The 25,544-nt window shown below is 44.1% G+C and overlaps 1 protein-coding gene across 3 annotated transcripts in view; it reads left to right on the top strand.

The window, feature by feature from the left end:
- CEP57L1 (centrosomal protein 57 like 1) overlaps positions 1 to 25,544 on the top strand; it is a 140,745-nt gene that overhangs the window by 58,391 nt on the left and 56,810 nt on the right. For 2 of the 3 annotated variants that reach the window (XM_078648405.1, XM_078648406.1), the window contains exons 6-9: positions 111 to 227; positions 4,403 to 4,480; positions 14,661 to 14,759; positions 23,310 to 23,387. In XM_078648405.1, the coding sequence (XP_078504531.1) occupies positions 111 to 227; positions 4,403 to 4,480; positions 14,661 to 14,759; positions 23,310 to 23,387 (372 nt within the window). The remainder of the gene's footprint in view (positions 1 to 110; positions 228 to 4,402; positions 4,481 to 14,660; positions 14,760 to 23,309; positions 23,388 to 25,544) is intronic. The other variant, XM_078648407.1, reaches the window with a different exon arrangement.

Below are 25,544 nucleotides of genomic sequence, written 5' to 3'. Positions count from 1 at the left end.
TAATAGAACTCAAATTGACATTTTTCATTTGGGTCCAACTATTTGTAAACTTTTAACATTTTCAGTGCGGCATAGTCTTGGACCTTATTTTGTTCCGTTTTCCTTCCTAGGCTAACCTTCGTCGAGAGAATGACCTGAATCAAGAAGGCCTGCATTCAAAGCTTGGAAGACTTGATGTTTTGGAAAAGGAATGCCTGAGGCTGACTGCCACTCAGAGGACTGCCCAGGTAACACCACCCACATGTGAGCTACCTCTCTGGTCTTGATTTCCCCTTTTAAGATAATGTCCACTTACTGCATCAGTCTGCGCAAGATAGTATAATTTTTTTCAAAGATTTCTATGGATTCTTTTAAAGGGGCTTCAGAGCAGTCTGACTCGACCGCTACATGTGCCGTTCCTTTAGCTGGTAAGGCGCTCTCTATAAACCACAACTTTTGAAACATTCAAATTCCTGATTAATTGCCAAATGTTGACGTCTGTTCATTCCTTCATTGAGTAAAACCTCTTGGGCTCTTGATTCGCGAATTTAAGTTTACATTGTTCTTAGTGTATTGGACTTCCACCCCATTGTGATTGTCCAAATGGAATCAACCAGTCTCACAGACCTCAAAAGCTGGACTTTATAAGTGGTGCTGTAAAGTGCTGACTCTATAACCAAACGAGATGTAGTAATACCATTCCTCTCCTCTGTGCCACAACTTGGTAAAGTGAGTCCAATTTAGGTAGAGGGTGGTGTGATTTTTATTTTTTTTATCACCTCGTCTGGATGAACGACTCTCCACATTTTGTTTCTTCATAAGGAGCTCCCAACTGGGAGTTGCCTCCCACCACAATTGTATGTTTTATCCATTGACTTTCATAAGATCAACTAAAGTATAACGACCACCTCGTTTGGTTGGAGCCTCTCCCTTTTCTATGTGCTACTCTGCCTTTAATAATATGCTCTACTTCCTGGGGAAGTGTTTGTGAGTTACCTGGTTGCATGGGATCGGTGTATTTCAAAGTGTAGGTGTATTAAGATTGTCCACACAAGAGTTGCGCTTGTAGAACCCAAAGACTCCAGTACAGCTCAACACGGATCTGTGCTTGAAGGAATGCAATACAAGTTCCCTTCCAGACAGGCATTCTTTAGATCCAGGTGCATTATGGGAGGAACAAGTGAATGAAATGATAATACAAATTTTCATAACGTGATCTGGAACAGGGCAGGGGTGCTGCTCAGCCGCACTTATGCCGAAGGGCTTCTGTTAATCCACTTGGCACTGACTGTACAGAAATCTAAAGGGTTCTTCTAAAGCATGCACTATCTACACCCAGAATAAAACTGCAAAACGATGGAATAGCAAGGCTGATGGCTCTGTCTGATTCCAATCTTTTATGTTTTCTGAAAGTTGAGCTTGTTGGTTTGCCTCAGTGCCGGGTTTTAACATCTACGGCTCCACAAGGACTTCTTTTGTCACAATCTTTCAACGTGTAGACCTGAGAAGAAAAACTATACTAAGTTTAGGGATTTTTCCGCCACTAATGTGTTTCCAAAATCAAATTTGGGAGACCCTGTCCAGCCTGTGACAGTATATACAAATGAACAAGTACAGTGAGACTGCTTAATGCATTGTTTGAAGCTGCTAAATGTACAATTACTGGTGTATAAATTGCGAACACTTCTGGAATAGACATACAAGCGAGTATTCTATGCACTACTAAATCACTTTGCAGAATGAATCCATGCGAACCACTGTTGACTATCATCCGGAATAACCACTGCGACCCCATAATATGCCAGGCATCTGAGATTTGCTGGCAGACTCAAGCTGGGCTTCACTTGAGTCAGCCTTCAGAGCGAGACTGTCATTTTGAGCCATGTCAAAAATGGTTCTAGCAGTGGCTCTCCTGCACCCCAAGCCCGGGGGAGGAGAGGTTGTATCTATTTCACATATGTAGCCATTAGATCGAAAATTAAGTAATTCTAACTAACCACATTCCCCCATAGTCAAAAAGGTGGACACACGTGCACCTCTCCACGTCATTGAGAGGGATTCCATGATTCTCCAGTGAATGTCGTTCTTGGTTTTTTTTTTTTTTCTTTGTAATCCTTGCTTTTTGGTGTTGGTAAAGCTGAGGTTTGAGAAGAAACCATTTTGTTTTTCAAGATGTAAAACTAGTATTTAAGGCCAGAAAGTGATTACATTAAGCCACTGCTCAGCTGTTATGACCGGGAAAAAATATTGCATACCTGTAATATTACAATTTACTTTGGAGTGCTAATTCATACAGAGGTTGGTATGCATATTGCAGACCTGATTTCCTTAGTGCAATAGGGCATTTGCTGCCATTACATTATTTATGATAAATCGTTAAATTATCTAGATTATTGCAGCTGTTTGTGTCCTCAATACTGCTGTATGTGGCTTGATCCAGGAGTATGACTCTGGTAACTGCTAGCTGATGTTGCACCCTGTAAACGTTCTGTTGGCTGTAGCTGCAGGGCGAGGGAGATGTAGTCTGAGGGCGAGCCCCGCTGTCTACAATTTGGTTCTCAATCCTTAGCCATTAACTAGGGATGAACACTTGTTGAGCGTTTGCTGCCATGTTTGCAATGATTTCTTCGGGGTTGGACCCCGTCTTTTAAAAAATGTTTTAAGGAGCGGTGTTCAATGAAATCTCTGCTCTTCTTGCCCCCAACCTCCAAAAAGAAGCTCCGATGGACCGTGTAGTAGAAATGGCGAGCAGGGGATATGGGCCCCTAATCCACTGGTTTGAGTAGAATATTAATTAAAAAAGCTAGTGCAGTGGACACCTCAGACCTCTCCGCCACCGTGTCACTGCACCTGCTGCTTTATCAAGAGCTACGCCCCTGCCGAATAACTTCAGGTTAGCTTTGCACCATCTTTTAAAAGTAACTATCCTCTTCTGTTTCTAAATTGTATTAAAATGAGACGTCCAGCGCGATTTGCAAAGCAATAGAATTATTTTCAGTGATTCTGTTTAAGTAATGTTAAAAATGGTTCAAATTTGATTGGTTTTATTGAAGACAAAGCAAGTTAAAAATGGTTCAAATTTGATTGGTTTTATTGAAGACAAAGCAAAATGCAGGTCAACCGAGTTAATCTTGCTGTATCTAAAGAGATCGATATGATGGAAATGTGGGCAGTTGTTTTCTCCTTGGTTTCCTAAGCATTGTTGTCTTGTGCTGCCCTCTAGTGATCGCCTACCAGAAATGCATCCAACTGCCGTTGATACGTCTGCATTAGGAACACCCTGGACAAATGTATTGTATTTTATGATATATATATCTATCGAAACTCCTCTTGCCCATTTATGAATCCTACCAACCATCTACATCAACTCGCATGCCTCTCCACCATCACTCACAACCGCTATTAATGTAATCCTCCATAAAGAAACTGGGGTAAATACATGGAATGCTCTCTTTAAAGGCAAGTTTAATCACAGTAACCACTGATCTTAGTTCCTAGAGCAGGGTGCTGCCTGGCAAAAAGTGTCAACGCCTTGTCATTGTTAGTTGTATTTTAACTGCAATTGTATAGCGCTTCTCATGCCTGAGGAGTCATTACATGCTTTACTATGGGTAGCGTGTTACTCCAGAATCCATAGTCGTTAATCCAGTGGTTATTGATTATTGTTGGTTATTGGATTAGGCTTCGAGCTCTCAAAGAAACAAATCCGTGAATTGACTTCAGTTTCTTTGTGATAGAGTAAATTAATAGGACCTAAAGTGTGGTTATTAGTCTGAGTTTTGTGCAAATGATTTTGGTCTGTTGGGCCTCACCCATGCGTGAGGGGCTAACTAACCCATTCTATGGTCTATAGGCGTGATCACCTCCTTGTTATCTGTAGATCTGACTTCACAGCAGTGGAGACTATCCTATCTAATCAAAGTCAGCCCATGGGCTGCAAAGATTACAGATTTTAAATCGGACATGTAAATAAAGAATGTTTTGTCCTTTTAACGTAAAGGAGACCAGTGATTTTTCAAGTTAAGTGATGATGTGTGTAGAACTGCACCTACTATTTTTTATTTATCTATTTTAAATTTAAAAAAAGTCTGTTTTAGCGGGGATTCCTCGCGAACACCGCCACGAGGCAAGGTGTCAAGTTATATTCACAGCTTAAAGGCACTGTCCATGCATTACAAAATGTTACTTGCCTTCCTCTAGGGTTCTTCTTATCAGACTTCACTGTCAGATCCTTGCCCTTGAAATACATTGAAAGGCCTTGATTTCATAGTTTATGCCTGTTTTGGGGGCTAGAATAACAACGCTGTTTTCTGGCTGCCATCTGCTCTTCAATGGCTGACCACTGTGTTTCTATAGCTCTCCAGCTAGGCATACAAGCGCTCCTCCATGGTGGCTCATTCAAAGGGCTTGTTTTCTTTTACAGAACAAGATTAGTCAGTTACAGGAAAAGCTTCACGAAGAAGAACATCATCGAAAACTACTGCAACAGAAAGCTGAGCAGGTAGGTCTTGTTCTTTTTACTAAGATCACTTGGTAGGAGGTCAAAGTAATTGCCTCCATGGGTTTCTGATCGTTTCGTTGTGGCTGATCTTTCCAAAAGCATGCCAATATTTTGATAGGTCCATTTAACTGGTACTGACATATTTCATAATTAATTACCTTGTGTAGTGTGAATAGCCTATGTTAGCTAATTCATTTTACCCTTCTGTAATCCCATCCGCAACCCCCCGACACACATTCCTTCCTGCCCCTAAGTCACTGCCTCCACAAGGCCCATCTCTGGTGCTTATTCTCAAATGGGGTAGGCACAGCATCCTATTAGTGAACTAACCCGAATAGTGGGGGAATTCTGAAAAAATCCAGAATGGCTTTGAATTTGATGCTATAGAAACATTACATTGATGAATGGCAGCAGAAGGAAAAGCACAGAGGTGATGACCACGTCACCCTGACAGTTGCCTTCTGGCATTTAGCTTTGCAGAGCTTTCAGCTGTAAGTAAAGCTATTGTGTAGATTTTCTTTAAATATACAGGCACTTAACTTGTCAAAATGACAAAACTTTATATTTTTTTCTGAAATCACGTTTCATGCATTCTCAGACATTGATGCTCATTATTTCAAATATGAAGACCAATACCTCTGACAGATTTTTTTTTGTTGCGCTGATACAAAAATAGTTTGTTTGTTTTTATTCATAACAGCAAGCAAGTATTTTAAATCAAAAGTAATTGCTGTTTTTTTCTGTTCTTCATGCGCTTCCTTTAGCGGAACCTACAAAGTCCAGTTTAGATGTATTATAGAGGTGGGGGGGGACCTTCTTCTTCACTAGAATCATCTTCCGTTTGTTCCTTTGGAAAGCCCCTGCACATGGCAATGTTGTGTAGTATTGCTAAAACTGCAATCCTACTGCAACTTGTCTCTGGGTTACATTCCAAGGCTCCACCACTTTTATGTAGACACGGATAGCTACCCTTTAAAAGTCAAAGGCTATTTCTATGCCTGCCCTTGTCTGCTTATGTTCCACATTGTAGCAACACACTTTGTGGGTGTAGATGTGGTGTCGGGATTCATGAACGAATGGCATGTGCACCATCACTTGTAGGATGCAAACATGAGTGTGAATGACTAGTACGAAGTTGTTGGATGAACGACTTAGCACCAGGGATGGTGACACTCACCTGACAAACATCCATCTTGTATGTTTCTCCTTGCAAGATGACTGTAAACTGCACTGTGATGCAAATGAAAGTCCTGGGTAATCGTGGGGTAGCAGGCAACAATGTCATTAATTAAGTATTCTTCATTGTTTATCATCTGGATGTTCAGTGAGTGCTATTTTTACCTATTCCTATATAGTCGCTCACTAGTAGGGGAGGTTTAAGTATGTGTGTACCACCTTCATGTCACATGATGTCAGGAAAACGTGCAATCTGGTAAAAATTGCATGTAGTATTTGAAAAACTGATTTGTATACTGATATTAAACAAAAAAATCCTTAAATGAAACACTCTGACGTACTTTCTACTCAGTTATAGTGCCTTGCTTGATGAATTCCCCCATGCTAGGAAACTCAACAAGCATTGGCATAGCCAATAGGTCTCGCTTGTGGGACCTTATAAGTATTTTGTTTTGCAGCACAATATCCTTGTAACTAAATACTTATAAGGTCCTACAAGCGAGACCTATGGGTTGTGTGTTTCAGGGGTGTTGTGTGCTTGGTGGGTTTGTGTGTGTGTGGTGTTGTGTGTGTGGGGGCGTGGGGTGTGTGTGTGTGGTGTTGTGTGTGTGTTTGTGGTTGTGTGTGTTGTTGTGGCATTATGTGTGTGGTTGTGTAGTTGTGTGTGTAGTTGAGTGTGATTGTGTGTCCCTTATTGATGGGTGGTGGTGTCCCTAAGTAGTGTGCCGGTGTCCATGAGTGAGGTTAGGGTGTGCCTAAGTAATGCGGTTTTTGCCATGAGTGTTGCCCCAGAGTGATGTTTGTTGTGAAAGTGATTTGTAAAAGGTGACTGTGAATGTCAGCATGTTTACATAAACAAGTAGAAACTATTCTTGTTGCGTCAATTACATTTTTTTTTTAAACGTATTGTAAGTAAACAAATGTAAAGCACACGAGAAATGCTTGCATATCAAAACATAAGAAGGACTATTTGTCCGTAAATTATGGGGCATGTAAGTAAATGTAAAATGCGGAATACGTGATCAGAGAGGAGCCAGTGAGAACGCGCGCGAAGCTAAAAGTAAAGTCGAGTGTCCATATGGACAGGGAGGGGGTGGGCTGCTGCAACTCGAGCGAGCCTAGGGAGGAGGGGGTGGTCTGCCTACTAAGTGTCATGCGTGTGGCAACAGAGAGAGAGCGTGGCGCGCGCCCTGCCGAAAGGATGCAGGATTAAAGGAGGAGTAATGTCTAGTTTGTGCTCTCCTGGCTCCGCTGGTCTGTTTACTTCTAACACTTGTTAATTGGCCCATTGTAAGGGAACAGCATGGAAGTGGCGCTCTCGGCATGCCTGCACCCCAAAGCACACTTTGTGTTTCATTTACTTTTAAGACCCAAACACAAACAAGAAGTTATGAATTGCTGTGGGTACATGATAGGCCACGGTGAGGTGATTGAGCAAAATGATAGAGAATGTGAGGAGTTTGCAGTGCCACGATAAAGGAATTGGCCTCTAACTCACTGCAGCTAGCACTTTTCACAAGTAGTCCCAGGTGACTTTTCTACACGAGTGTAATCTCACGTAAATTATTACTGTGTTTAGTGTGTCTCTTAGATTTCGGGTGCGGGTGCTTGGCTCTCAAAATGTAACAAGAAGCCAACATTTTAGAAGGGAGCGGCCGCGCTAGTAAAAAAAAAAAAAAAAAAACTAAGTGTTCGTATTTATCTAGAGCGCCTTGATTCAGATTTGTTGGAGCTCTATAAATCGATTTATACTGCACCCATAAGCAGATTACTATATGACAGGAGGCTGTTTAACAGAAACGCCGCCCTTTGAGGAGGCCTGAGGCTGGGACATCAGACGCTGGGGCTGCCCATTCATACCTGGGTGAGAGGAGCCACATGGCTGCAGCAAACTCTGATTACCACTGAAACTGTTGGAGAGGAAGTAGAAAGCGGCACACACGAGTTTGGTGGGGGGGTGAATCAGATGTTGAACATGCATTGGCGGGCGCAAAATTAAATTAAAATAAAAGCGGCTGCAAAATGAAATCAAAAGCGGCCGGGAAATTAAATTAAATTAAAAGCATGCAGGCGTGTGTGCCTTTCTACGTCATGAGCTGGAGCAGTATGCTCATGAACGGTATGTAGGGAAAGAAGCCAATAATCCACTAATGGGACAGGAAAAGTGAGCATGTTACAAAAGCAAACGTTACGTTACATGAGACAATAGTGACAGTTGTGCAAGTATCAAGAGCAACAAAATACAAGAGGTAGCAAACGATATACGAACACGGCCTGGGGGAAGCTGGCTGGGGAGGGGGAGGAGAAATGAAAGGAAGGCTGTGTTTGCGGGGAGAGAGAGGGGAGGTGGTGGTGTGGGAGGAGTGCTGCTACGGCAAGGCTGTGTTTGCGGGGAGAGAGAGGGGAGGTGCTGGTGTGGGAGGGGGGAGTTGCTGGTGTGGGAGGAGTGCTGCTAGGGGAGGAGAAGCCCTGGCCGTGAATGCTCGTGCATGTTGACGTGAACTGCAAGAAAACGCCGGGCTGAAACCCCTTAGTTTGAAGAGGATTTTGCCGACATGAATTCGATCCTATCCATTCCTTGCGGAAGGGGACAGGCTCGACCTAAAAACTTGAATATGTACCGGGATGGCTTTGATAGGTTCAGTCTACCCAAATAGCATAGCGTCCCAACACATTTAATTAAATCAAGTGTACCTGCCTTGCTTAGCCTGTGCCTGCCATTAACATCCTCCTTTGTCTGACAAAGTAGTATGCCTTGGGCTACGAGATTCTGCTCCGCTCATGGAGTTTTTCACAGTGTGCGGAGTTGCGAAAAAAATCTCCTCCGCATAGCAGAATTTTTTCCTTAAGTTAAGTTGGCGAGCGAGGAAAATCTTACTCCAGACCACCTTTCGGCAAGATTTCTCAACGCTGACGTCTCAGATGGCCGCGACCACTCGCATTGAAAAACCTTACATTCGCGAGTAGGAAGTTGCTGGTCGAGTAGAACAGCTACTTGAGCGGCAGAAAGAAGCAGTGCCCTCTTGCGATGTGCATGGTGCTGTTAACGCTGATTTTCCAGCACAGGACAAACACCCGGTGCTGAAAATCAGCAGGAATGGCATGACTTAATGCACTCTGGTGCTTGTGGATCTCTGCGTAGCACAGCAGAGTTTATTTGGTCGGGACTCCCCCAGGCCTACAAAATAGTCGCAGAGCCTTTCTGAAAATCAGTTTCTGTATTTTCCTTTTCCAGTGTAGACCCCGTCCCCCTTCCCCCGTTCGAACCCATTATGGATGTTTCTGAGTGATTGAGCTCTTATCTTTTCATACTGTTGTATGCCAATTGCGTACTGTTAACAATTTTTCTAACATTTTATTGTTTTTCAACATTTAGAAAATATTAAGCACTCTCTGCAGCAGAACACAGTTGTAGGTAGAAACTCGGATGCCATCCAGAACAAGCACTGTCAAAGACAACAGCCCTTTTTCTAAAAGGCAGCTATTGGCTCTGCTTTTGTCGGAGTTTTTCTGTTAATGCTTTTTTTATTGCCATTTACATGCAAACGCATGCAGCATGAAGGATGCACATACATCACCAGCGAATTAGCATTTGATTTTTTTTTTATTAATTTACCCAGTTCCAAAATGGCTGCTGATGTGCATGTTCGTTGTGATACATGCATCATGGTGCACGTGTGCCTCGGTGGATGAGTGTATCTTTATTAATGCCTGACATCCAGCTTTTATTTACACTGCAGCCTGGCATGTTAGTACTGTAAATTGAAAATTACAAATAAAACAAACTGCACAAGCTCCAAAAAAGTTGAAAGATGCCCAGTATCACTGAGCAGCTGCCAAGCCCTCATTTAAAAAAAAAAAAAAAAATCAAATTATAAAACGATCAGTGAGACAGGTCCACCTTGAAGATGGGGAGTAAAAAAAAAGCTTGCAAGCAGGTAAAAAAGAAATTATATATATATATATATATATATATATATCTCATTTTTTTCTCACAATTAAAAAAAAAAGTTACGTTTGTTATGGTTGGGGTAAAAGGTTATTTATTCTTTCTATACAAACCAAACTTCAACTATAGAAACACAAAAAATTCTAAAGTTCTAGTTATAACTTACATTTAGTTAATGTACTGTAGCGAGTAAGTCCGTAAGACTGTGCACAGAGGAGCGCGACCTACAGTAATTTGAAGTTGTTTTGCATAAATTCTAAATGTACGTTATATATTTAGAATTTCTAATATTTGTATAGTTTAGGTTTTTGTGAGTTGTGTGCAATGGTATAAGGTGGACTGGCGCACAGTGGAATAACATTGAGTGGTGTAAATGGAGTGGCGTGGAACGAGGTACAGTGTTGTGGCGTAAAGTCTAATAACATGGAGTGGTGGTGTTTAGCGTATTGTGGGGTGTAGTGGCGTATACTAGAGTAGCATACAGTGGAGTGATGTGAAGAAAAATAACTGAGTTTAATGGTGTACCATGTAGTGACTCATAGTAGAGTGAAGTGGCATGGAATGTAGTGTTTTACAGTATAATAGTATATAATTTGTCATGAAGTGGCATATAGTGCAGTGGTGTACACTGAACTGGTGTACACTGAACTGGTGTGTGGCATACAGTGCAATAGCATGTAGTGTCGTAGAGTGGAGTTGCATGCAGTGGAGTAATGTGGATGGACGCACAGTGGAGTGGCATAGACTGGAGTATCATAGAATAAAGTAGTATGGAGCATAATAGCATATAGTGGTTTGGACTGACGTACAATGGATTGGTGGTGTGTAGTAGAGTGATATAGAGTGTAATAGTGAGGAGTGACGTGGAGTGTTACTTTAAAGCGATGAAGCGTGAAGTGTGTGAATGGATGTGGATGTAATGTGGCCGGAATATATATTATGAGCTGTAAATGGTAATTTTTGGTAATGTGTATGAATAGTGGAAGTAGTGTTAAAGTTGTAAGTACTGTGCTGCAGCAAGTTTGTGGTACATGTGGATGAGAAGTTAGTATGTGAGTGCCCAATGGTTTTATTTAGCAAAAGTAAAAGGCAGCAATGTACTTTTTCACATTTTTGCTGGGTTCTTTGTTCTAAGTTAAGGTCTTCGATGTAGGTAAGTATTGGGTTTCAAATTGGTCACTTCCGGTTACTACTTAGTGGTAATGGGTAAACAAATGTATTTGTGATTTTCTATCCATTTTGATAGTAGTATAGGGAGAACTGTGCATTTTTTTGAAGTACTGTGATAATATGTAGGTATTTCCACTCCATGTTAAAAATAGAAAATAGCATTTAGTTCACTCGATTTGTAAAATCAAGTGTATTTAACTGTATTTTCATTATATATTTTTTTGTTAGTTTACATTTTTCTGCCAAGGCACTCCATACTTTTTAAAAACAAAAATATAGAAACTTATAAATATTTCTCCCTACCTTGTACCACGTTACTAAAGTTGTAATATGTATGGGAAAATACCAAATCTAATACTTGGCTAGATCTGTACGGCGTAATGCAGAACTCTGCCAAACTGTACCTAAAACCAAAATGGCTGCCTTTAACTTTTGCAAAGGCAGTCATTGGCTAATCACTTGTCATCGCTATGTACTGCAGGACTTCTGCGAAATACAGCAAAATTTCATGACAATACTTCGACACCCAATGTGACTAAGTTAAAATACTTCATAACCGAAAAAAATACTTGCCTGGAGTACTCAAAATAATCAGTGTAACTGTTTGCACGGTATGTACAATACAAAAGTCTACGGAAAATGTGTTGGTAGCAAAACTCATTTTGAGCCCCCCCTTTAATCTTTGCACCTCTTGACCATTCACAGTTAAACTTTACATCACCCGCCAGTGATGAAGGAAGAATAGGTCTGCAAAGCTTTGAGGAGATTCATGAAACGGGTGCAAAGGTATTAATGGTGAAAAATCTGAGGAATTGCCATCTGTTAGCCCTAACTATAACTACAGAGTGGCTACTGCCCACACGCACAACCCCTCCACACCACCCTAAAACTGGGAAGAAAAAAATGTAACCATCCAGCTTAGCCTTTTACCTTCAATATGCCCCTACAAACATATCTTCATTTAATGAGTTTTCAACTTCATCCTCTGATTCGGATTAGTAGATGCAAACATAGACTATATTATAATGCAATTGGGCCCAGCATAGCTAGTAACCGTACTCCTGAGGCATGCAAATATTCCCTATTTTTAATATTTTGCCTTTATGAAGGTACCCTACAGGAAAATCTTGATCCCGGTATTTGCTCCTTTGAAGAACAGATGCACTAAACACAACTTTAACATCAAACTAATACAAAAATTATGAGTAGGACAGATTCTGCTGCTCAAGAAATTCCTGAAACAGCCTCCTATATCCATAATGAGCACACAGCTTTTATCTCACAGACGTTTTATCTAACAATTAATCAGAAACATAATGTGGACCTCATGTTAAGTGCAGATTCAAGCTAGAAATTCAAATCATAAAACATGATTAGTGAAGCCTATTTCAACTAAAGCAATTAAGCTGTTTGTCCAAGAGAAACTAATGAATTCCAGGGAACCAGGGAGAATCCTGGGTGTGTTGCACTCCATTGTTTAGCAGGTAACCTCTGAGGGTGGTTGTTCAAAAGGAAGTAGAACCGAAAAGGATGAAAGGAAATGTAATTGACCAAAAGAGGAACAATGAGACAAAAAATATTTGCATTACCCTAAGATACTGTTTTGCTATAAATGGATTTGTCTGGTGTCCAGGTAAATCTGCCTCCGGCTATGTGTGTGCAAGGCCGAAATGATCTTGTCTTGTTAGTGTTACTAGTTTACATCCTCCCGGAATTTGCGTGTTCCTTTTCTTGAGGGGTTCTTAGCTCAGTTAACCGAAGCTAGTCGGATGAGCCTATTGATTATATTGATAACAATAGCTAAGCCACCTTAAGTCAGCCCCCCCCCCCCACGCAATTCTGGATTTTCACCTTCTTGTACGGTATGCAGCAGTTCTTGTGGTGATCGACCAAGCTCCCATAGACTTTCAGAGACAACTGGACCAATTAAGTAAATATCTGGTCAAGAATCACTTAATTGTTAGTTGTGAAAAAACTTGGGTCCCACAATTTGAGAGGAAACAATTCAAGTTTTCCTGGTCTCTGTGACTTAAAAGGTTAACAGTTGGTTTATTGTGCAAGACTACCAAGAAAGAGGTGCTCATGCGCCATTTGCAATTGGAGCTGTTGTGCAACCGTGATCATATCACATGGCCTAGGAGGCCGTACTGCTTGTCTCAGCAGGGCCTAAGCCACTTCGACTTGTAGGATTCCAAGAATCATTAATCCCAACAAGGAGGGAGGGAGACATGGACAAGTCCTAGCGGTTTGTTGGTCCACTGGTCCTCCAAATCCCCTGACTGAAAAGTGAAGCATGCCTCGTAAACAAAAAGCGTGTACTGGAGATGTCTCGTAGGAAGCTGTGCATACTCATAGGTGTCGGTCACAGCACAATCGGAGCAAGGCAGGGATGTTTAAAAATAAAAAAATAACAAAACTGATCATCCCAGTTGTGCCAGAGCACATGGGTGGAGGGAAGAGCCTGGTAGAGCACACTGTAAACAGTAAGCAGTGCCACAATGTGGTATTGGCTTGTTCATCACCACAGTGTTGGCTGCGGTAGCTGTCTAGAAGGGAAGCAGCATCATCCACTCGAACAGGCACAGACCTCGTTTGACAGGTGAGCAGGGCTCCGACTGGAGCATTCGCCTGCTTGGTACCACAAAAAACAGCTGGCATGGTGGGATCACTGCACAGTAGTCTCAGAAGTGAAAGGCCTGGCTGGCATAGTTTCCTGCGACTGTGATACTCGTGTGGCCTGGTTATGGCCTAGGTGTCAGCTAGCAACTTCAGACAGGGGCGCAGCACTAGGATCGGATCCAGAGTAGGTTACAAAGATGAATGGCATGCCTGGGAGTAGGTGTATATTACTGCCCACTCGTAAAGGAGTGAGCTTTCCACAATCTTAAAAAGGAGCAAGCGGCTCTTGGCATGGTCAAGTGCACACATCTGCTGCAAAATAGGTCCCCAGGCTGCACCTTCACTCTGTGTGCTCAGAGGACAGGGTCCTAGAGGGGTCAAATTAGAGGGAAGAAGCACGTGGCCCAAGGTTTCTCTCCAGGCATGTCTAGCTGCATCACCGTGCTCCTCCCCCAAAATAATACTAATCCTAGTCATCATGACTGACGTATCGGCCTCCAGAAACGCTCCACTCTCCTTGTTCAGGGAGAAGAGAACCTATGCGGTGGGTTCGTCAGATTGGCAAAACTAGATGCTTTATGACTATTTGTGTTGCCTAAACTAGATGCTATATGACTAATTGTGTTGCCTAAACTAGATGCTATATGACTAATTGTGTTGCCTAAACTAGATGCTATATGACTAATTGTGTTGGCTAAACTAGATGCTATATGACTAATTGTGTTGGCTAAACTAGATTCTATATGACTAATTGTGTTGCCTAGTAATAAAAAACATACTTGGGATGACAAGACCATCTGTTTTATACTCTTTTGTCATTACCTAAGTGTGAACTTTGGTTGTCCCTCATGCACCTAGGCTCTTGTAATCTACATTTAGATCCTTGGGACTTTCACTGTTTTAACACTCCTCTCCCCCCTCCCTCCCCCCTCCACCCCCCCGCCCCCTCCACCCCTGGAATGGACAGTAATTGTATCTGACTGAATAGCCTGTGCTTTTACTCAGTGTGCTAGAGCAGATTTAAATTACTGTATTTGTGAAAAGTGATTCAAAAGTGCTACTTACCCGGCATGTTTTACTTCATGTCTTTTCAGTGTCTTTGACAGGCTGAACGCACTAGTCCCTTTGTGTTTAAGATTGTAATTATTGACTAATAAGTTATGCGTCCTTGTTCATGTTTTGGTTGTATCTAAATTGGATTTGTTTTTTAAATGTTACATTTCAATTGTAAATTGTGAAACTAAGTAGTATTTCTGTTCATATCAGCTCGAGACCGGACTTGAAATCAACAGGCTCTTGATACCTGCACCAGTTTCCTCCAAGAGTGGACCAAAGAAAAAAGCCAAGAAGAAGTGTCCTGCGAAGGTACCCGCATTTGAAATGAAAGACAAGTTTGTGTTTCTGTTCACGTTGGTGTTTTTCCCTAAATGCGAAGGGGATGCCCATACATTGGTCACGTACTCACTGTGCCAAAGGACTCCAGCTACACCCAGCTGATGAGCCCCAAGCTGGGCGAAACCTGTCTGGGGTTTCTTATTCTCCATTCTGGAGGGGACCTCGCTGGGCGGTGTGGGATGGACTGCTCCCATGAGGAGCAAGGTCGCTACTGATTTGCATAAGGCAGGGCTTTGTCTAGATTGGTATGGCGGGCAAAAAAACCTATGAACTGGAATGTGGCCCGAGCCATTGTCAGTGGCTGACATTAATTCAAGCATTCCATCTATCACCTTCCTGTTGCAATTACTCTTCTTTGTGACGTTTCAAAATGTGATAGTTGCTATTTTTGGGGTATCCATTGTTATGACAATCATTAACTGCTTGTAATATTCCTTGATAGTTTATAATAACATGTCTGCTTTGCAGACAGCGTATTAAAGTAAGATTATTTATTTTTTTGTAATGTAGAATTACATGTTAGCACTGTTTATTTCACTATTGCACCCAGTATAGCTGCTGTCCACTCTGGCTCAGGAGAAATTAATCGACCTTGCATGCGAAGGAAAGGTTCTGCCCATTCCCTCTGCTGATGATGTCCATCGACAGCACATGACCAGCACAGTCACAGAGCTATCATAGAGTGCCACCTACGATGTACTGCTTATGCCTCTCTCGCTATTTCCACCAGCAAAGGCTTTCTAGCCTCTCAAGTCTGGAAGGACTTTCTTTCCTAGACCCTGGCTTGAGCCTCCTTTTCCTCATGAAACTATCTTCCATAGGAAGCACTATATAAGAACAGACCTTCTCCCGCGTCCCAGAAGTGCTGAGAAGGGCATATAACCTATCTAGGGAACAGTAACCCTATCTGGACACTCTTGGGTAACTCATTACATATACGAGGCAGGAGAATTCCTTCAATTATTTCCCGGAACGGATAAAAGGAGTAGAACTTTGTTGTATCTCAGACGTTTGGGACCTAAACAAGTTAAGCTTTCTCTAAAAGTTCAAGGTGCTGAGTTTGATGCTTGTGCTGGCAGATGCCCAGAACAGGCTGTGCTCAACCTTGAAGGATAGCCAACACGATAAATATAGGCCCCTGCCATTCTGTTTTATTGCTGCCTCTGCTGTCTTTGGCAGTATCCTGGCCTTCATGGTGGAGTTACTGCTGTAGCATAAAATCTAGTTTTCTGAACCTAAACAGTTGCCACATTTGTAGTGTGAAAAGAGGAAGTAGAGTCCGGTCTTTCTTGAACACTCGCAACCCTGTACTGTGTTGGGTTCTTAGCAAACATCCTCCTTAGTCCTACTTGGTACCCCCCAAATGGAATCAATTCATCGGAGCAATTATAGTCTCGCCTGGTGAAAATATTCACTCCTATAAACAAGCATTTACAATGCAATGGTTTCGCCTTTGGAAAAGTTAGAGCTATTGGCATTGTAAATGACACATTTTGTATTTGTGTTGGTTTTGAAAACAGATAAATAAATGGCATTGTCATTTACATTGCCATTAGCTTAATCTCTCGCAAATGTGAGACCTATTGTACCCTCAGTACTAACCTCGTGTTCTGTATTGGGTGGGGGACCTATGCTTGTAGCCCAAGGGCCCTGAGGCGGCCACCCTGCCACGTTAGCAGTAGGTAAGTCTTTTTTTATTGTATTTATTATTATTCCCCTAACCCTCCCTCACACATTTCCCCATGCCACCACTCCACTTTAAGTTGGCCGCCATGGAAAGCAGTAACAATCAATTAACCAGCCACCTCTCCTATCCTTCATTGTATTCTTGACTCAGACTGTGTACCGCGTTCTGCTGTCCTTTCGGCTAGGTTCACCCTGTACGAATTTCCACATACATACATACATACAGCATGAATGATCCACTATGAGACATTATCACAGAAGAAACTCAAACATGGCAGAAGCAGTATGGATCAGTCTTGCTTACCAATCTGGTCTCCGGGAATGAGGGATTCTATGGGAGGGTCCAGCTCGGAACTCTGCGCCAAGTAGTTTTTGACTTGGGTCATTAATTGCCGCACAGTCTGAAGCATGTCTGTGACTGACACGTGACACTCCTTGTTTTCCTGCAAGAAGCTGATGTAGTCCTGCATCAGAGATCCAAAGTATGTCGGTTTGTCCCGTGAGAGCTCCGCAATCCTCTTCAGCTCTCTGATGACCCCCGAGAAGAAGATGGTGAACACCCCACTCATTTTGTGGAGCTGCGTCTTCACGATTTTGGGAAACCCAAAGGAGCTGGGCCGCTTGCTTCTTCCTGGGCTTCGGGGGGGCGCCATGCTCTGCTGGTCGCTCTCGAAGCTGTCCCCGTCGTAGTCGTAGAACGGGATGGTCCGGTCACGGTCCAGAGAGTCAGAGGAGGACGTGGAAATCCATTGCCGCATAATTCCAATGCACGCATACGGGCAGGTGCACGGTCAGATGAATAGATGGCCAGGCAGACAAAATACGGACAGGGTAGACAGACGGGTGGACATACGGGCAGGTGAATGGCCAGATGGATACGCACATAAACAACGGGAGGGATACACATATGGACAACCGACAAATGACCGAACAGACAAACAAAAGAGCAGATAAACAGGTGGGTGAGGAGACAGACAGAAGGACATAAGCATGACCGGTGAACTGTTAGATAGAATTCGAACCGGACAAACATACAAAGGCTGCAATAGGTGAGCAGATGGAGACAGGCTCACCTACGTGGACAGACGGTTGGACAGGTAAATTACCAGGCTGGTGTACGGATGGGCGGTTAGTAGAAAAAACACGTTTGATAATGGACGAAGAAGTGGGGAGGCGGACATACGGAGGGACGGGTGGATGGATATTATTTACACTAGCAATGTTGGACAGGATGACGAATAAATAGATGGACGTCCATATGTGAAAATGATTGAATGCCCCGCTGTAGTGCTGTGAAGGTCGTCCGGGTTAGTAAGCGCTATATATATGAAATTTAAATTTAAACACACATTGTTGCATCTTATTAGTGTAAAGGCGGGAGACCGAGGCGAGGCCAGCAGGCCCGGCCCCTTTGGCTCACTCCGTTCCTACAGCGCTTGGTGTCCCTCGGCCTCGAAGCACTTTGGCCTCCACTGCTGTTGCACTGCTCTGTAAGACGCAGGCTGCAGCAGCAGTAGGCCTGGCTCCGCTCTTCGCGGCTGGGACTGAGTCTGGACTTTTAAGAGTGGGGCCGTCTTTAATCGCCCTAAGTAATAATATGAAACGCGTCATCAGGACGTGCGTGTTCCCCGCTGCGCACAGCAGCCCTGCAGAGGGACAGCTTCACCCCTAGGAGCGCTCCTCCGTCAACATTGGCTCCTAACTGCCCGGTCCCTGCCCCAGAGATGCCTCTGACGTCACTTCCTACAACAGCACAGTCACGCCTTTCACCAAAAGGTGTGTGCAGGGGGTGGGGGCAGAAACTTCCTGAAATCCAGTGCCTCTACAAGGGTGGTAGCGCTGTGGTAGCAACAGGCTGGTCCCAGGCACTACACACTTGGTTAATCCAATCATTCGTTCACATTGCCTACTCATCTCATGCTTTCATCTCGACAGCGTATTGTTTACATTAACGTAACTTCCGCCTTCCAATCTTCGGAGCTTGTAGTTTGTTGCAGCAGCAGACATTCCACGGGTGCCCTGATCCTGTCTGAAAAATGGTGCAGCGAGTTGGTGCACCTGCTGCAGAAATGTGTGCGTCACCTGAAAGTGTGAGGAGTTCACTCACCCTGCATGTGAACTAGTGCAGCTGGTTGATGCACCTGCTGCAGAAATAAGTGCGTCGCCTGAAGGTAACACAAGCGCACTCATCCAAGCTGTAAAATAGTGCAGCGGGCTAGTGCACCTGATGCAGAACACCGTGAGTCACCTGAAGCGGACACGTGTGCACTCATACTGTTTGCAGAATAGCGCAGCGGGCTAGTGCACCTAATGCAGAAATGTATGCGTACTTGGTGGCACAAGTGCACTACTTATCCTGCCTGTAAAATAGCGCAGCTGGCTATTGCGCCTGCTGCAGGAACCTGTGCGATCCCTGGGGGTGGCGTGCGGGCCTGACTCATGACATCCTTGTTCTGCTGTCAATACAAATATCTTTAATCTCCGCCAATAACAGAATTTCTGTTATACAGATTCATATATTTTGTAAAGCGCTTAGACACCCAGGAGAGAGTACTTTGCGCTATAAAATAACTTTCAGCTGTTCTGTCACTCAATACTTCTGATAAACTACAGCCCTTTTTTGGGGGTGTTGAGTGAGACAGGGGCGCCGACGGCCATAATGGGATCAGTGTTCCATTGCAATGTATTCTACATTTTGGGACTTATTCTGAGTCGCTGCTCTGTCTTAGGTGTGACTAACTCCTGGACTTCAAGGCCAAACTCAGAAAGCGTTTGGTGTGAGTAGTTGGGTTTCCTCCTGCCTCAGGTGTGATTTACGCCTGACTACCCAGCCTGATTCAACAACCGTTCGTATGAGCAGCCGAGTCCCGCCGCAGCCTGGGGTGTGACGTGCTCATGGCCGCTGACTCACAAAGCTGTTTGCTGTGAATAATTCTGTTTTACTCCTGGAAATTCATGAGTATGTCACACCTATGCATGGTGTAACGCAACTCACAGAAAAAAGCTTTGTGAATTGTACTCAAGGACTGCCAGGGTACCCTTGCTTTCTCCCGCTAAGCAAACTGCTTATTTTGCTCGTCAACAAACCATTGTGTGCACTCATGTTTGTGAAGGGCACTAGTTGGCCTGGACAGAGGGCGAGGGTAAGAAATGGATTCCACGTGCAGAATGACTGCAGCCAGCGCCAAGAACGTGTCCGTGTCTGTGAGACACATTGTTCCATGAATACTGTAGAGATGGAACTCTCTCCGGACCGAGACACGGCTGTGAACACTGGGCACGGTGGTCCCGGCGCACAAACACGTGGGCACACCAGTAGACCTTGCGGCTCTAAAGTTGGTAGGTTGCTTCAGTGAGGTGCAGTGACTAAGCTGCAGATTGTACATTTAGGCAGGGCCCGTTTAGGCGTCCATGCTTCCAAGGTCGGCAGGTGCAGGACCCTTTAGCTGGGTAAGTGTAACGCATGATATTTACAGCGCTTCGAACTGGGGTGTGAGACGCTATATAAAGCCAGCTGTTAATGCTGTATCCAATAAGCGTTCAGAATCCCAGAGCGGGTCCGCTTGCGCCTAGAAGCCCGAAAGAGCGGCTCCGCCCTGACAGTGGGCGCTCTGAGGTCCTGGTCTCCCGCACTCACAGATGCAAGACCGCACCTCACTTGTCTTTTAAAGTAAATAAAATACGGGTTGGTCTGCGAACTGCCGACTTTTCAGAAATGTTGTGGGACGTTTTAACCGCATGCGTGCGGGCGGAATTCCGCCCGTACGCTGGGATTTACTCATTCCCATGTTTCATGACGAGCTGGGCTCGTCATGAGCGTGCGAGGAGGCTACCTCATGACGAGCCCAGCTCGTCATGAGCGTCGAAGGGGTTAAAAGCACCAGTTTGGTATTTTCTGCCGGTGTGAAATGGCAACAGCTCCTGCTGGGTCTCGCCTCGCAGTCTGCAGCTGAAGCGCGGCGTTGGGGCAAGAGAGAGGCTCCGAAGCGATCCTCGCACCCGTGTCCCACTCGATGAGCACGGACTGCTTCTTTCGACGCGGTGGCGGGATCGGAGCTTGCTTTTTCGCCGGGGGGGTCGCTGCGGGGGGGCGGGAAAGGCACGGACGGCGGGAACGGCCAGCACTCACCTGGACCTGGACTTCCTGCGGCGGTCGGCCGCGGAATGGCCAAAACAAACCTGGACGACAAAAAAAAATAAACCCCGCCCACAGCCGCATGACGATCAGAAAAGGGTGGAGAGGGAAGAAATCGCGGGAACGCCCACGAATCTGGTCCGGCCATGACGGACAGATCTCTGTTCCAATGGCTAGCCTCCATTTATGGAGCTAGCCAATGGAACAGAGGGCGGATTCCCAAGCCACATAGTTATTCTCATTAGGTTTTCGCCTGCGCGAAAAGCTGCGCAGTGCGCAGCTTTCACTTAGGCGAAACCTAAAAAGGTATCCGCTTTTACAAACTGGGGATCACTTGTAGACCTACCTAACAGTGACAATCTGGTGATTCCAGAGGCCTCAGGGGTTGCAGGCATCTTCAATAAAAGCGGGTACTCACTATAACATCCCAATGGCAGGTTATGCAGCTCCATGTGCTGGAACAATGGGACCAGTCGGAGCACATCCCAGTATGACCATCTCTAGTTTCAGCCTTGTGATTGTTGGCATGTGATCCAAAATAATCAGTAGGATGTCTCTTCTCCCTACCATGATCTCTTTCGTTGTTCTCCGCTAATTCTTTTTGTCTGTGAATGGGGGGGTGTTTGTGGCTACCTTTGCATCACTGTCTTAGCATACATGCTTCCACATAATCTTGAGTGTGACTGAGGCTATTTTCTTAATGCCAGAAACCATCCTAGCAGTGCAGAAATTCAAAGTGATGGTGATTCACACAGATTGTACCACTTAACTCTTATTTGTGAGGTAACAAGGTATCACCCTCGGGCCACTGCTGTTCCGGCTTGCAGCGGCATTATGGAAATGGGCCTTGCAACGGGGCACGCTCTTACTAGCTTCTAACACTGTGAGATCAATAACACAAGCAGACATTCTCTAGGAAACTCTTAAACCCATTTTCAAGACCGGAGTACATTGACTCATAGACTTATCATTCACCCAATCACAAAGTGAGATCACTGCGCTTTTGGATAGTTGTTGCTTCCAGAATAATGGAAGGTGGCCTGATGTTGGATTGGAATGGAGTGTTTTTGTGTGTCTTCTCTTGTATTCTTCCAATTCTTAGAGAAGTCAGAGGAAGCTCAGGGTGCTCCGCTATCCCACGGACTCTAACTTATCCTCATCTGGCGTGGGTCTCACTTCCGCCCCTTTTACCACAATATTGAGCGAAGAATATTGACCTGAAATAATATTGATGGCACAATATCAACTTCTGTTGTATTGTCCGAAGAGGATTTACTATTCTTTACTCCCATGTGCCTTGACAATGTATATCTTCAAGGTGCAGAGGTGTGAAATTAAATTTTGACTAGGACATGTGCACATCTCTTCACACCTTACTAGTATAATCAGCGGAACACTTTGACTCGGTCAGTTGGGGATGTTTGGTCTTTTAAGTGTCACAGGACTTAGAAGGGAGAGACAGTGGTTTGCGGTGATGTAAAGCTTCTGGCATGGAAGAGTTCCTTCTTGGTTGTCATGTCATCAGCTAGATTCAATAGTGAGCTGCAAACCATTTGTGCCTCAGAACCTTTCCATAGGGACCGGATGTTTTTCTAAGAGTTTTCCATCTTTTTTCATGAAATTGCTGTTGGAATGAAATCTGTCATTGTTATCTTGATGTTTATTTTCCTTCACCACCAACTGGGAGTTAAACACACCATGCACTCCTAATAGAGATCTGATTTCTGGTGACCTACTTCTTGTAAATTTTTGAGACAATCATATGAGCTGAATGCGATGCACAGGCCACTTATGCCATGAATCACTCATTCTGACGCCATTCATTGAGTGCAGCCTCCATCCAGTGTGCACATTCCTTATGGTCTCCCTGTGGCAGTTAAAGGAAGCTCTAAGAAATGGGTTTGTCTCAGCCAAGGTGACCATTCCAGCCATCTTCTTTCCTTTCACGTTCTCAGTTACTTTGAAATCTGTCAACGTTTAGCTTTGGAAAAAGCCACACTGAGTGTAGGATAAAGCTCCCTTTTTTATACTAATTCATTACTGCTAATCCTTCGACACTTTATTTTATCCGCGCTGTTCGTCGAACACCTCAGCCAGTCTCCAAAAACACAAAACCCTGCAGATTGCCTTTTTTGTTGTTTTTTTTTGGGGGGGGGAGGGGGGGACTAGTGCGTGTGCAAATGTGCGTGGGTGGATAAAGATTACATATGACCCGTGCATCCTTACGTGATACTGGAATGCACATTCTTGGCTGGCAGAGAAGCAGTTGACGTTTGCTACTGAGTAATATTGTGCACACCGACTGCTAGTAGCAGAGTCTACAGACTGAGTGAGTTGCCATAAAGCTCATTTGATCTTTCTCTTGTCACTAGTAGAGTACCGTTGAAATAGAGGCAAGAAGTGGATAAGCTCTGTTAAAGCGGCAGCATGGGAGAGGGAATGTTGGGGGTGGGAGGAGGGAAATGTCTCTTCATTACCATTGCTGGTAAGGCATTTCACCAAAATGGCAGGCATTGTAGCCTAATCTTTAAACATTGGCGTCCGTGTATCTGTTTTCTGAATCCCTTGTTACTGTTGACCTCCTTTCCGCGGTATCACCCTAGAGTAGTTCTCTGGTGCTAATAGCAGTCTGTCTGCTTCTACTGGAAGCGCTATGGTGTTGCAGAAGGACTTCTGAAACCTATTCCTGTCTCTTCCAGAAGAATGCGGACTTAAAGGAGACTCCGCGGCAGCAGGTGTACCCGAAGGCCGGAGAACTTCCCTTTGTAGCTGGCAAGGTAAGCTTGCAGGCTTCTTTTTTATGGTGCTTATGAAGTGCATCCAGGCCGAGGCCGCACTGGGCTTTGCTCACTGTGAGGATATGTGGGAATTGAAGAGCGAGAGAGAGAATGTGCCCAGGCTATGTAGAAGTACTATTCTTTCTCCTCCTACTTCACACTGTATACGGAGGCAAATTCTACCTCTGAGACAGAAACTTAAGTTTAAAACACTTATATTACACTTGCTCATACCTGTTCGGTGCTGAAAGAGGAGCATTGGCTGCACCCCCAGAATATAAAAGATGTGCTTAATAATAAGGGCACTGATTTTAATATGTCAGTCTCGAAACTTAATGCTCTTGTGTCTTTCGCCTGTGTGTGATTATACTAAGAGTGCTTGGAGAGGCCCAGGTTTCGGCTCTATAGATCTTAATCATAGGAACACCCTGAACTTGCACTCAGATGAGGGTGCACCCACTGGGGAATCTGCCTTGAATATCTAAGGTGAAAGGACGTGTTGAAGGTACCGTAACGCAACAGTGATAGTTAAAGAAACTCTTAGTACTTCTACTTTTACCAGATGTCACAAAGCTGATGAAACCTTTTTAGGTGCTCGAACAATTTTTCCTTGTATTGCAAAATCGACTAGTGGGCACCAAACACATGCCGCAAATGCTTTTTAGACTCTGTATAAGGGTGAAACTCTGGAAACACTCTTGTGCTATAGGAAAGGCAGAGGAAAATGTCCTCTAGAATCCTGGATTAATGAAGGCTCGTGGTCTAGAAAATTGCTGAATTATGGCCTGTAGCCAAATAATGAGATCTGGTTCTCTCCTGGCTCTGGTGGGTATGACGCTGCAAGGCTTGTAGGACGAGCAAATGATTTTAAGGTGGAACCACAATAAAAAGTGTGGGCCTTTATTGTCGAATTTGATAATGGAAAATGGCACAGGCTCCCCCTACAGTCATTTTCTACGAGATTTCCTTCTAAACGAAAATCGAAGAACAAAATCTTTATATGTAAATCTATACAGAGATGCTGCGTAATCGGTGGGGTGCTGGTGTCAGAATGGCCCTGGGTTTTATACAAGATAGTCTTTAACACCACATTTTAAATCTAACTGCACTCCATAGATGCCTAAAGTGTATCCTTTAAGTGAATAAACTCGTGTGGAAAACGCTGAGATCTTCACCCCAATCATAGTGTGGCAGGATAGAGAACACTTGCCCGTACCTGAGTTTGTTTTTCCTCTGACATTGTAGGGATCCTCCATTTGTCATCGCTGCTGGAAAAAACATATGGGGAAAAAAGGACCCTACGACCCATACGTAGAACTTCTGTCATCTTGTGGCACACCACAGGATGTATGGGCATTAGTTGTCTTGCATGGTCAGTGGTGGTACTTGGTTCTAGATCTTATTCCCCACTTCTTCCTCATCCTAGTCTACTAGAAAAAAGTGATCAAACTGCTGACCACTGTCACATTCAGGTTCATATTGATTTGGAAACTGTAAGCGTCACTGGGAGTGCCACTCTGCTGTGCACTCCTCCGAACACGTGTATTTTTCTATCTACCGTTTTTGCTTCGGCTGGGCAGTGCCCTTTAAAAGGCAGCACAGCCAGCTGCCATCTTAGGTTTCACTCATGGAGGTAGGAGGAGCTCTTCCCTGAAGCCTTGATGAGATCCTACAACACTGTATTGAATCACGCCAATATTGGAGATGGCACTAAAGGCTGTGGAACACATTGATTCAAGTAGATCTTGGGAACCCAGTCCTAGGGGTCGGGTAAACCTGGACCCAGTGATTGCAATGGATGGCAGCCCAGTGAGAGATGTCCTCACTGTCGCTCATGCGGCCATGCCACCTTGAAGAATGTACTTTCTGGTCACACATCCTACTATCGAATCTGCTAGCATAGCAGTTTGTAACTGATGCTTTTGGGAATTATTTTTCTGACAGCACAGATTCACCGTGAGGAGTAATTATCCCCACTGCAATAATAGTTCTTATTGAAATGTTTACAGGTGGTACTGCAGATGCTGCGTCTTCCAAATAGCCCACTAACATTCGGTAGTGTGACTCTTTAGCTACTTCTGTCAGTAGTTAAAAAAAAAAAAAAAAAAAGTGCGAGTAGAAATTTTGAATGATGCTGCATGTTACTCCAAAGTATTG

This window comes from Lissotriton helveticus, chromosome 6 (genome assembly GCF_964261635.1).
Source record: "Lissotriton helveticus chromosome 6, aLisHel1.1, whole genome shotgun sequence".
NCBI lineage: Eukaryota > Metazoa > Chordata > Amphibia > Caudata > Salamandridae > Lissotriton > Lissotriton helveticus.
Note: the sequence above shows the minus strand (reverse complement) of the source record. Positions and strands in the feature narration are given on the sequence as shown.